This window comes from Pangasianodon hypophthalmus, chromosome 4, assembly GCF_027358585.1.
Source record: "Pangasianodon hypophthalmus isolate fPanHyp1 chromosome 4, fPanHyp1.pri, whole genome shotgun sequence".
NCBI lineage: Eukaryota > Metazoa > Chordata > Actinopteri > Siluriformes > Pangasiidae > Pangasianodon > Pangasianodon hypophthalmus.
The window spans coordinates 21637348-21650184 of NC_069713.1; the positions used below are offsets into that span (position 1 = coordinate 21637348).

General features: G+C 38.1%; 1 protein-coding gene across 6 annotated transcripts in view; it reads left to right on the forward strand.

The window, feature by feature from the left end:
- camk2d1 (calcium/calmodulin-dependent protein kinase (CaM kinase) II delta 1) overlaps nt 1-12837 on the forward strand; it is a 76654-nt gene that overhangs the window by 48673 nt on the left and 15144 nt on the right. For 3 of the 6 annotated variants that reach the window (XM_026937309.3, XM_026937311.3, XM_026937313.3), the window contains exons 5-12: nt 150-215; nt 894-966; nt 5688-5790; nt 7745-7828; nt 10016-10110; nt 11152-11274; nt 11669-11752; nt 12027-12069. In XM_026937309.3, coding sequence (XP_026793110.1) covers nt 150-215; nt 894-966; nt 5688-5790; nt 7745-7828; nt 10016-10110; nt 11152-11274; nt 11669-11752; nt 12027-12069 — 671 coding nt within the window. Of the gene's footprint in view, nt 1-149; nt 216-893; nt 967-1715; nt 1789-5687; nt 5791-7744; nt 7829-10015; nt 10111-11151; nt 11275-11668; nt 11753-12026; nt 12070-12837 lie in introns of all 6 variants that reach the window. The other 3 variants (XM_026937308.3, XM_026937310.3, XM_026937312.3) reach the window with 1 other exon arrangement.

Sequence of the window (12837 nt, forward strand, 5' to 3'; positions counted from 1 at the left end):
TCACACACAGCGTTGCCAGGATAGGCTCCGGATGCCCTGAGACTATTATCTGGATAAAGTGGTTACTGAAAATGAATTAATGCTAAAATGCAACTGAAAGGTACTGGAAGCTATTATGGAATTCACACGTTCATTCTAATACTTTTCAGAGTCACAGGAGGGGAGCTGTTTGAAGATATTGTGGCCAGAGAGTACTATAGTGAAGCCGATGCCAGGTTAGTATCCTCACACCATGGTAATGAATGGTTTTATATATACCACTGTTTATATTAAATACAGTACTGATATAATGATTTCAATATATTATTTGGGGTGCCACGAGTGTCTTATCAAGAGTTGCATCATTTTTCAGAACTAGGAAATTACTGTTTATGCTGTTATGCTGACAAATAACAAAATGTGCTAGTGACTTAACATCTTGAATAAGATAAAAAAAGAATTTGATCTACATACAAAATGTGAGCAATGACCGTTAAAATGTGTGTTTTTTGTTGAGTATCTTGCTTGCTGTGCACCTATATCCTTTCATACTTTCTTGTCATGAGCTATACCCTAATGCTTTTAATGTTTGTTTCATTCCTGGTTAATGTAGGTAGAGTTGTTTAAAAGAAAATTTAACTGGTGTTTTTGCAACAGTGAAAGTACTCTGCCCTGTTTTATATTTGTTAAATGTTTGGTGTTCATTGTGAAAAGTCTGTAGTGTATGTTTTATTCACTTAAATAACCTTGCATTCAGTAAGATGTAAACAATAACCAAATAATCATATAAACTGAAGGATTTTTCCTGCGTTTTACGTTTTCCATTTGTGGGACGTTTTGTCATATGTTTGATTGTGCTTGCTGAACTGTACTTCTCCTCTTTTGCTTTCCTGCCATGTCTTTCTCTCCCTCAGTCATTGCATACAGCAGATTCTAGAGAGTGTAAATCATTGTCACCTAAGTGGTATTGTCCATCGAGACCTGAAGGTTAGTATGACAGGTGGAAACGTATGAAATCCTGGCTTGGCTCTCCAGATGAACAATTAACAACCACTTGACACTGTGGATGCTGTGCTCTTTTAAGCTCACTGCACCCACCTTATCTTCTTCTGGTCTGCATCGGGGGTTGTAAAGGGGGGAAATACAAAACCAACATGCATGTAGTGTCAGAGAGACATGCTCTAACCAGTGGCTGTGAGGTTTGACTCGATGGGATGTTTAGATGGAGTAGCCTATAATCTGATAGAGTAGCTTATCAACTTTTTAGGAAGTAATTAACATTGGAATCGAATATCAGTATCCTAACAGGGTCAAGCCCACAGCCACCCCTAGCACAAACACCACTTCTGCTTTGAGATCAATGAAAGCAGGACAGGGAGAAAACTGATAGCAATGATACCTGGAAAACCGAGTTATCTCCAAATATGAGCTCAGTATTTTGACATTGCTCAATTTCCAATCAGGTTCTTGTCTAAAAGTGCATTGACTACAATAGGGTTAGTGCCCCACTGCTCATTTATGTTCATACATTGTAATTGTTTTTTTAAAAGTTAAAACATCCTCAACATTTTCAAGCTTAATAAATCAAAGCTCTTTCTAGAGGCCATGTTGAGCCTACTTTCATCTAGTCCCGTTTGGTCAACTTCATGACTTCTCTAGCTTCCCTGGTCTCAATGCAAATGCAGAGTGTGTGTGAGCTCATGACTAACCCACACCCCCCTGGTGTTTGCATGCAGTCATTGCATTCAGCAGATCCTTGAGGCCGTTCTCCACTGCCACCAGATGGGAGTGGTCCATCGCGACCTGAAGGTGAGTAGATGCATTAGGGGGTCTCAAACACTAAATTCCTTATTCTCTTTTAATCTGTGCTTTGATAAACCAATCAAGGGACATTTTTCTGTGCCGCTCTTTGATTATGTTGATGAGCTGGTGTTCCTTGATGTTCCTTCAGGTCACTTAATTTCCCATTTCAGAATGTCTGGGGTGCTGGAGCATACAAAATAACACCCAATGATGATCAGATAAAATTGTTTTAGATTCTTGGCTACTGAGATCATTCCAAAAGTTATGCACATTTTAAAAAATCCACCCCATTTTCCACCAATAATGGCAGTGTTTTCAGTGTTGTTCCATCTAGTCAAAGCCTAAATTTAGCCTTAGTTATTCACTAAAAGTCTTGATTTCTAGATTAAGTAGTGGTCAGTAATGTTATCTTGAGACATAATACGATAAACTTGCATCGTAAAGTTTTGTATGACTTAAAATAGGCAGCTATAAATGAACAATAGTGTATGCCAAGATATATCTTCGCCTAGTGCATGATAATGTTATGTTAGCTGAAACTACATCTTCCATCCCCCAATGCACCAGTGCCAAGGTTCCGAGTCCTGAACATTAATTTGCTAATCAAATGAGCCAGGTGCAGCTACGAGTGTAATCCTTCCCCTGCGTTTAGAGTCCAGATTCTGTCGTGTGATTGGTCGTTGCTACAGTGTTACCATGGCAAACACGCCGAGGATTGGGTGTGGTGGTGGGGAAGTCATTAGAGACAAAATATTAAAAGAAAAGAGAATATTGTTTACAATGGGAAACTAATTTAGATATTTATGTTTGTGCAAATATGTCTGGCTGGCATTATGTTATTGTTACACACACGCACACACACGATGCAGTTACATTTGTCCAGATTCATCCACTTTAGTTCAGCGAGCATGAAAGCATAACACAACTGTATGAGCATCGTAAGCATCCACCCTTTTTTTGGTTCAGGTTTTTCCATTTTATTCTCAGCTTTAAGACGTCAAACCCCCACACCAGACCTTTCTCTCTGTCTCTCTCTGTCTTTCTCTCTCTCTCTCTCTCTCTCTCTCTCTCTCTCTCTCATTCACTGTCTTTTTTCCACATATTTTTTACACACAGCCACAAAATCTAATCACTGCTCGTAAGCTCTGTTAAGCTCAGGTGTTTGCGCTTTATTTGTTAAAGCTCTTCTGAAGTAGAAATGGAGATTATTATGGAGATAAAGGCACTCAGAATGAATTTACATGTCAGTAGAGCAGGTTGTTGAAAGGCCATTTATTTGTCTTTGCTCTAAAGCAAATTTGAGCATACGTCTATATTTTGGCACACTGCAATATAAATAGATTTGTTCAATTATTACATGCGCACTATTTTTTCATTGTCTTCAGTTGGACCATTTTTGAGATTTGGCCGTTTCTGCAGGTCAGGAATACTGTGAGAAGGTGTTTATCCTGGCTTGCACTGCCATGTCTGCACCCCCTACCCCCATTCCAAAAATATGTGAAGAATGAATATAGGAAGGGCATCATGGTTTGCTTTTTATTGTTAATTTGAGAGCATGTATTCTATTACATAATGCCTCTTGTACACAAGACTTACCAGATGTCCTTTTTTTATTGTAAAAATAAGAACCGATTGGAATTGTACACTTCATACCAGTTTTAGACTGAGGTATCTGGGTTTAAAAGGTATGCAAAAGCAATGGCTGCACTGTTGATGTTAATGTAGCAATGGCTGCATTAACATTGATTGGACTCCCCGTAGCATGTTAGCACCTTATTAGCACAAACGTTTCTGCATGAGTCACAGAGAATGACTGCCAACCTAACTGCACCCAAATGAGCTAACCTCTGGACACTTTTGTTAGAACATTAGTTCAGCTTCTTTTAGTATTGTGCAATGTACCTAGATAAGTTATGTACAGTCTCAATTACATATCACTGAAATAAAAGCTGAATGACACATTCATTAGCATCTATCACATTCACTAGCCAATTCTTATTACTTATAGGGACTCGTTGGTAATATTTAGAAATCTGTATGGGTTGTGCATGTACTTTTGTATTGTCCATAGATGTATTTTCAGTTTCACTTGTTTATTGGGTTATGCATAAGTTCTCTGTCCAGGTGACACATATATTAGATGGGGGATCATAACATTTTATATTTGTTTAGTATAATATTTTTTAATCTAAAGCATATTTCATTAACAGCTTCATCTTAAAAGTTTTTAAGTGCAGCTGATGATGATTTATTGGCTGCACCGGTACACTGATGCACCTACCCTGTTCTCAAGGATCTTTTTAATGACTTTAATTTAAGCTTTGATCACGTCTTTTATACATCTTCAACTTCATTGGTAGCACTAGTGCATAACCCTGTGGGCAAATGTTTTGAGAATGACCTGGGTCAAAAATGATTCTCTTAAGAAAGAGCATTTTATCTTTATAAATATTTATTAAACTGTGACCACAAACATGTGAAGCCATGGTGGGTGGGAATATAATTTATAGCATAATTTACACTCACCATCCACTTTATTAGTGGATATACATTCATGCAGTTATCCAATCAGCCAATCATGTGTCAGCAGCACAATGCATAAAATCATGCAGATACAGGTCAAGAACTTCAGTTAATGCTCACATCAAACAACAAAATGGGGTAAAATGTGATCTCTGTGACTTTAACCATGGCATGATTGTTGGTGCCAAATGAGGTGGTTTGAGTATTTCAGAAACTGTTGATCTCCTGGGAATTCCAACACAACGGTCTCCAGAGTTTACACAGAATTGTGCAAAAATCGAAAAAACATTGAGCGAACCACAGTTCTGTGGGTAGAAATGCCTTGCTAATGAGAGAGGTCAGAGGAAAATGGCCAGATTGATTTGAGCTGCCAGGAAGGATATAGTAATTCAAATAATCACTCTTTACAACCATGGTGAGTAGACAAGCATGTCAGCATGCACAAAACATCGAACCTTGACGTGGATGGGCTACAACAGCAGAAGACCACATTGGGTTCTACTACTGTCACCCAAGAACAGAAAACCGAGGGTATCTTGGGCACAGGCTCACAGAAACTTGACAGTTGAAGATTAGGAAAAAAATCATCTAGTCTTTTTCCAGTCATAAACTGTCCAGTTTCGGTGAGTCTGTGCTCATGATAGCCTTGGATTCCTGTTCTTGAATGACAGGAGTGGAACCTGATGTGGTCTTCTGTTGCTGTAGTCCATCCATCTCAAGGTTTGATGTGTTGTGGGTTCTGAGATGCTTTTCTGCTCACCATGGTTGTAAAGAGTGCTTATTTGACTCAGCTCAGACCAGTCTGGTCATTCTAATCTGGTCATCTCTCTCATCAACAAGGTGTTTCAGCCTGCAGACCCTCCACTCACAGGATGTTTTTTGTTTTTTGCACCATTCTGTGTAAGCTCTAGACACTGTTGTGTATGAAATTCCCAGGAGATCAGCATTTTCTGAAATATTCAAACCAGCCCATCAGGCTCCAACAACCATGCCACGGTTAAGGTCACTGAGATCACTTTTTTTCGCATTCTGTTGTTTGATGTGAGCATTAACTTAAGCTCTTGACCTGTATCTGCATGATTTTAAATGCATTGCCTTGCTACCACATGATTGGCTGATTGGATAACTGCATAAACAAGCAGGTGTACAAGTGTTCCTATTAAAGTGGACAGTGAGTGTGTAAATCAGTATTTTGGGCTTTACATTATGTTCCTTAACATATGCAAATCTTATTACTTAGTAATGAAGAATTTCAAAGATTCTATGAACATTCTTGATCCAGGTCTTGTAAAAGACAAACTCAACATAATGGTTCTTTGAATGTAAATCACTCTGGTCCCAAGTCACATCTAAAGCTGATATCTTTGCCTTTGCACCTAAAGCCAGAGAACCTGCTTTTAGCCAGCAAACTCAAGGGAGCTGCAGTGAAACTGGCTGACTTTGGCTTGGCCATTGAGGTGCAGGGAGACCAGCAAGCATGGTTCGGTGCGTATCTATCTCGACACACAGCCATTGTGTTCATTGTAATTCAAATTACTCCTAGCTGAATTCACTAATATAACTGTGTTTCGTGTGTGTGTGTGTGTGTGTGTGTGTACACATATATATATATATATATATATATATATATATATATATATATATATATATATATATATATATATATATATCTCAGAAGGGGGGAGAAAATGTGATCTCAGTGACTTTGATTGTGGCATAGTTGGTGTCAAATGAGCTGGATTGAGCATTTCAGAAATCTCATGGGATTTTCAAACACAGCAGTCTGTGGAGATGGACAGTTTGAAATGGACAAGTTGTAAAAATGTTGTCTTGTCTTTTTCCAATCTTCAGCTGTCAGTTTGGGTGAGCCTGTGCCCACTGTACCCTCAGATGCCTGTTCTTTGCTGACAGGAGTGGAACCAGATGTGGCTTTCTGCTGTTGTAGCCTATCCACCTTAATGTTTGATATGTTGTGCATACTGAGATGCTTTTCTGCTCACCACAGTTGTAAAGAGTGGTTATGAGTTACCATAGCCTTCCTGTCAGCTTGAACAATTCTGGCCATTCTCTTCTGAGCTCTCTCATCAACAAGGCATTTTCACCCGCAGAACTGCTGCTGACTGTATGTTTTTTAACACCGTTCTGTATAAACTCCAGAGACCAGAGTAGAGACTAAACTCTAGAAAATTCTGAAATACTCAATCCGGCCTGCTTGGCACCTACAAAAACACAGTCAAAGTTACTGAGATCACATTTTCCCTATTTGAATGTTTGACGTGAACATTAACTGATGCTCTTGTCCAGTATCTGCATGATTTTATGCATTGCACTGCTGCCACATGTAGTGATTGGATGAGCATGAATGAGTAAATGTACAGGTGTTCCTAATAAAGTGGAAATTGGGTGTATATTACAGTATAAAATATATGAAGGCCTTCTCATTTGTGCTTATTTCTTGATTTAAATCTATTAATACAACGTTACTAAGGAAATAAGCAAAGCTCTATATGGCTTAATGGATTCTTCATCTTAGAGCAACATTGACATTCTTCTGTAATTTTTTCTCTCATTTTATTCCTCTCACAGTGGACAGGAATTAAGTAGTTGAAAATGTTTGATATCTAAGAAGGGATATCTGCATGATCTTTTATTTATATTGACTTGGGTGTTGGTTCATCATTGGTTCATTCAGTTGCAAAAATATTTCTGTAAATATATCTGCTATTATTAATATTATAATGATCAAACTCTGTTCTTTGATGCATGAATGCTTATTGGATAAGTCCATTTCCTATCTTTTCTGCCCAGGTTACTAGTGTTCAATCACAAACTAGGATTTTGTCTCATGCTGTAGTGTTTGTTACAGTATCACATACACAACATGGTGGTAGATGCTTAAATAACAATTGTATTAATTATTTAATATAAATCTGTAATGTAAACAGATGAACCAAGCGAGTCTTCCAGACACACCTTGAGCATAGAAGAAAAGGGCTTTTGATGGAAAATCCCAAGTAATTATATATTTCAATAGACTAACATAATGCACGTTCAGCCCCTGGTGTCACGAAGCAGCCAACTCTTTAATATACAATGAGCCAGCTGATACTCAAAAGGACCAGGCTAAACCAAAAAGAAGAAGCCTTTATATAGGTGCTGCACAGTGTTTGTTCTATTCACCTTTAATTCTTTTCTAATATGGCTGCCTTATTTATACATACTTGTTTCCTAATGAATGAAGGGACATTATTTTAGAATTTATTTATATAATTATTTTGCTAATAGACCGCGGAACAAAAACATATGTGACACTTAAAGGATTCACATTTAGTAGACCGTTTTATTGGTTGCTCAAATCCTTAATTTTGAGAATTATTAATAAAAATAATTTTTTTTATTTCTCTCTTTTTCTTTTTCTCTTTGTTTGTTTGTCTCAAAGGATTTGCTGGCACTCCTGGTTACTTGTCTCCTGAGGTGTTAAGGAAGGAACCCTATGGGAAGCCAGTTGATATGTGGGCCTGTGGTATGTGTTTCACATCTGGTGTGTTTTTACTGTCATAAATACACTGTTGATTTTTTTTCCCGCTCTCCACCTTGTGTATGCATGATGACATATAGTCAAATATCAGGAAACATTTATAGGCAGGCAAAAGTTGAATGATACTTACTAATCATACATAATATGACCCAAAGGTTACATTAGCCAGATGACAGTTGACTTTATAATCCCTTATCTTTCTGTGATTACACAAGCATTGGAAGGTCACAGCTCCTTTGACTAGCAGCTAAGCCTTTCTTATCATTGTTTCGTTCAGTTTCATGTGTGATAGAGAAGGTGTGGATGAGGGAATTAAAGAAGTGTCTGTTTTGACAATGAGAAAATGATGACTATAATAGAAGGCATGCCGAAATTTCCTCCACCACAAAACAGTGATACGGATTAAACACTAGGTTGTTTCTGCCTGTCGCCTGTTGAGTATAAACATGTTTGAAAGCATTTTATCTCCATTACAATACCTATCCATATCCAAAAGTAGTCTTAACTGACATTTTGCAGGCATTAAATAAAATGCATTTTTCACTCCAGAACATGTAGGAATCCAAACATATATTTGGACAGATATTGTACTTCTCTTGCCTTATCTTTTTGCACCAGATGTATAAAGGAAGGGAACAAATTTATTTGCCGAGTGCTGTAGGAAAACTTTAAAACTTCACAAATTATATGTTTTCTATTTCATACCAGCCTTTTCATTCTAACTCTGTCTATTCTAGGTACTTAATTTAAAGATGAACACTTGTGACCATGCTGTTTTTTTTCCTTTGATGGAGAGAGTAGAGGAAAAGTCAGCAGCAAAGGTGTATAGCTATAACACCAGATGTTTCATGGTCAGTGACTGCATACCTACAAAGGGACTTGTATCTGGGGTCCTCAATCTTATCCACAAAGGATTGGCGTGGCTGCAGGCTTTCATTCCAACCAAGCAGGAGTCCCGCCTGATTCCATTTATTTAATTAGTTGATCTTAGTCTTCAAATGACTGTTTGGTGTGTCTCCTGTTTGGCTAGGATGAAAGCCTGCAGCCACAAGGCTCCTTTGGGGATAAGATTAAAGACTCCTGACTTATTCGGTGCCCTCCAGAGTTATTGGAATTATGTAAATGAGCAAACACTAATATATTTAAAAAAAAAAGAAAAACATGCAGTAAGTGAAATGTGAGGTCAAACATACAGGGACAGTTCATGTTGCAGTCGATCTTTACAGGGTCCCCTGTATCACCAGTCAAAGCACTCCCAAAAATGATGGTTATCAGGTGCTTTTCCTTGTCTGCGGTCACCAAACATGCTAATGGTATGCATGACTATAAAGTTTGATTCTGGTCTCATCTAACCACAACACACAATGCCAGTTATAGTTTCACTGACTCTTGGTAGAGTTCAGTTACTGCATGTTGTGAGATGTTCTCAGGAAGGGCAAGTTTTATTATTATTATAAGAGTAGCAGTTTTTCTGGGTCTTTCCTGACCAGCATAAAGGCACATAAAGTGCCAGACAAGTAGGCATGTGTTATCGGTCAGCATACAGTGTCTGCATTGAGGACCAGAGTTTAATTATGTCACACTGGCCAAACTCGAAATTCCTACCACAAAAGTTGATACACCAGTATATCTATAAAACGATCGAAATATCTGCTCAAAGAACAGTATCAGCACAAGAGTGATTTTCATCCGCAACAGCCTTAAGAACACTTTAAGTGATTCTCAGTCTCAGTCTCAAAGTATTGTAGTTGTACCATTTATGTTACAAACTCTTTGATACATGACCTCCACTAGCTTTAAGGAATCCATCCAGGTGATCCGGTACAAAAGGAAGTAGAAGGAAGGAAAAGCATGATACAGCAGAAGCCTTTTATAGGCTCATTTATAGGCTGCACAGGTGTGATCATGGTCATGAGGTGAAAACTTTGCTGTTAGTAGTTCCTCAGCAAGGAAATTAGCAAATTTCACTAGCTACAAAGGAAATCTCCCTGGCAGTTTTCCACTCAGTTGTATTTGAATCATTGTGTAATATGTTTATTTTATACAATCAGTTTTGCTCATTTTTATGAAGGGTACTGTGTGGTAGATGGTACTCAAGTAAGGTAGGTGTACTGAATAAACCGAGTCAGCGTGTGTCAGTGCATCATATTTAGCTCTCATTGTTGCCAACAGGTGTGATTCTCTACATATTGCTGGTGGGTTATCCTCCGTTCTGGGATGAGGATCAACATAGACTTTATCAGCAGATCAAGGCTGGTGCATATGATGTGAGTTTTTACACACACACACACACACACACACACACACACACACACACACGACACCAACAAAAATATATTCTTCAATCTCTAAACATTCAACATTATGTTGCAGATAGGGTGAAAGAGATGTGACAGGGACAGAACACTATATTATCCAGCTTGGCTTTGCCTCAGAGCACCTAAATAAACTCTATTTAAACCTTCATTATTTTCCCAAACCTCTTCACCTTTCGGTTCCTGTGCAAGGTTCCTCTTTTCATCCTGCAACTGGAGGTTTTGCTTTCATAATTACAGCTGCTGCTGAAGTTCTTCCATAGCTTCTGCTATATGTTAGTCACTTCTATATCTGCTGCCCCTGAAGACTCCTGATGGTAGTATATAGGTGGTCTCTGTACAGTGGATACACAGTAGTAACTCTAAGATGTTACAGTTTGGCACTTTGATAATGTCCTGGAATCTCTGCATGTGCATGACAAAGCAGCAGTTAAAACTCCTTGGGAATCGGCTGTTACGTACACAGACATTGACCTGATCTTATGTTCACATTAGGAGCAGACTTGTGTATACCTACCTCACATGGATGGATTGATTGAGGCTCATTTGAAGCTGGAAAAAGCCATTTTATATAGAAATGCCAAACAACTAGTATTGCTTTATACAGTTGTACAGTCACACGATGGCTAACTAGCTGTAAGCTACACCTATGTACGCTGAGCATAACCAAGCATATACATACAGTCTTAGACCTGCAACTGATGCATTTATGTTGCCTGCTACTGTTTTCTAGCCAGTGTTAGCAGTGCCTAATATTAGCAGCTTAGAGCATGGTCAAGCAGTCACATTCACATTCATTAGCCATGTCTGCTCTTACACTGCTGCCTTCCACATCTTCACACACATCCTCTGAATGAAAATGAAATTGTGTGTATATATATATATATATATATATATATATATATATATATATATATATATATATATATATATATATTTCATCTATATTCCATCAAGACTGCATAATTCATGGAATGTGTGTGTTGTGTGCAGTTTCCTTCTCCTGAGTGGGACACGGTGACCCCAGAGGCCAAAGATCTGATTAATAAGATGCTGACTATCAACCCTGCCAAACGCATTACTGCTGCAGAGGCCCTCAAACACCCATGGATCTGTGTATGTATTGTCTTTCCCTCTCTGTCTTCATTTCTCTTTCTGACACACACACACCACAAAAGCTGTCTCTTATTAACAAGTTCAATTTCAATCTTTAGACGTAATCTGATGGCTTATCCTTTCAGCCCTGCGTATTATTGCTCCTAATTTTTGCCTTATTCCTAATCTTGTTCTGTTTTATTTTAATATTACGTTATATGTCCTGTTGAACAGCCTTTGTGATTTTCATTCCCCTTAAAGTGTACTGGTAATTTTTCTTTACTGACGTACACATACCTCTGCATTATACACTAATCTATTATTACAGCTGCCTACATGCACTATGTATAAACATGTCTAGCAGTGTACTATTTATATATAGAAATGTTTTTAACTAATTCCTCTGTTTCCATAGCAACGTTCTACAGTGGCCTCCATGATGCACAGACAGGAGACTGTGGAATGCCTGAAGAAGTTCAACGCCAGGAGAAAGCTAAAGGTCACACACATACACACGCTCACACACAAACACATACACACACAGTGGGCCAGAGCCTTAATATTCAGACTAAGTTGTGTTAAGTTTGTTGTGTTAAGTGTACTTTTGGTGCAGCTGTATGAAATACTAGGGAAAAAAATCAATCATCAAAAAATAGGAGGACTGTCACCTTCTTGGACTTAATCATTGCCTCCTTGACTAATGTTTCACACAGTCATGACCTGAGCCAGTTTAAAGTCTCTCGCACTCCTCTGCTCTATATTCACTCTTACAGGGAGCGATCCTGACCACCATGCTCGCCACAAAGACCTTCTCAAGTAAGACTTGACCCTGTTTTTTTTTTCTGTTTTCTTGTTTTTAAATGCTTTTTGAGTTTGTCGGATATTTCTATTCTTCTGTCAGTAGAGTAGATGCAACAGGTTCCTCCAATATGATTTAGAGACAAGCTGTCCATAAGAAGTCTGTTGCAAAATTCTCTGTGAAACCGTCACATTAGAATAAAGAATATATGTTAGTGCCCGCATATGTCTGCTTTAAACTACTAGAAAAAGGTTAAATCTAGTGCTCAAAAGGTTTCTTAAGTTTGTTTAAAAAAATGTTTTGTAAAAGGTTTCATAAAAGCCCATTTCGAAAGCTAGAACTATCAACCAATTAAAGACCCCTTGAGGAACCATGTTTTCTAAGAGTGTATTATTACTGTGTCTAACCACTGTGGGAAGAATCATTGCTATTAGCCTGGCACGTACATAATGTTGTAATCAGCTATGCAAGCAGGAGTTAGCATTATTGTAGTAGCACTGATTTAGACTAAGAATGATTAAGGTTGTGCTTATCATGGAAGAGGAATTGAGAAGAGCTGAAGGCTTCAGCTCAGTAAACAGTAAAGTGTAGGACTAAGGTAACACCAACAAGATAAACAGTAAACTACACTCAATAGACAGTATTAAAATGAGTTTCAGAAGTGTTATTCCCAGAGACACCAAAACTGTCCTGTAAGCAATTTGCATTTCTTAAGCATTAGTTTTATGGGACGATTACGTTTGTCAGTTAGTGACTTCCCCAGAGATCAATGATTCACCATCAAG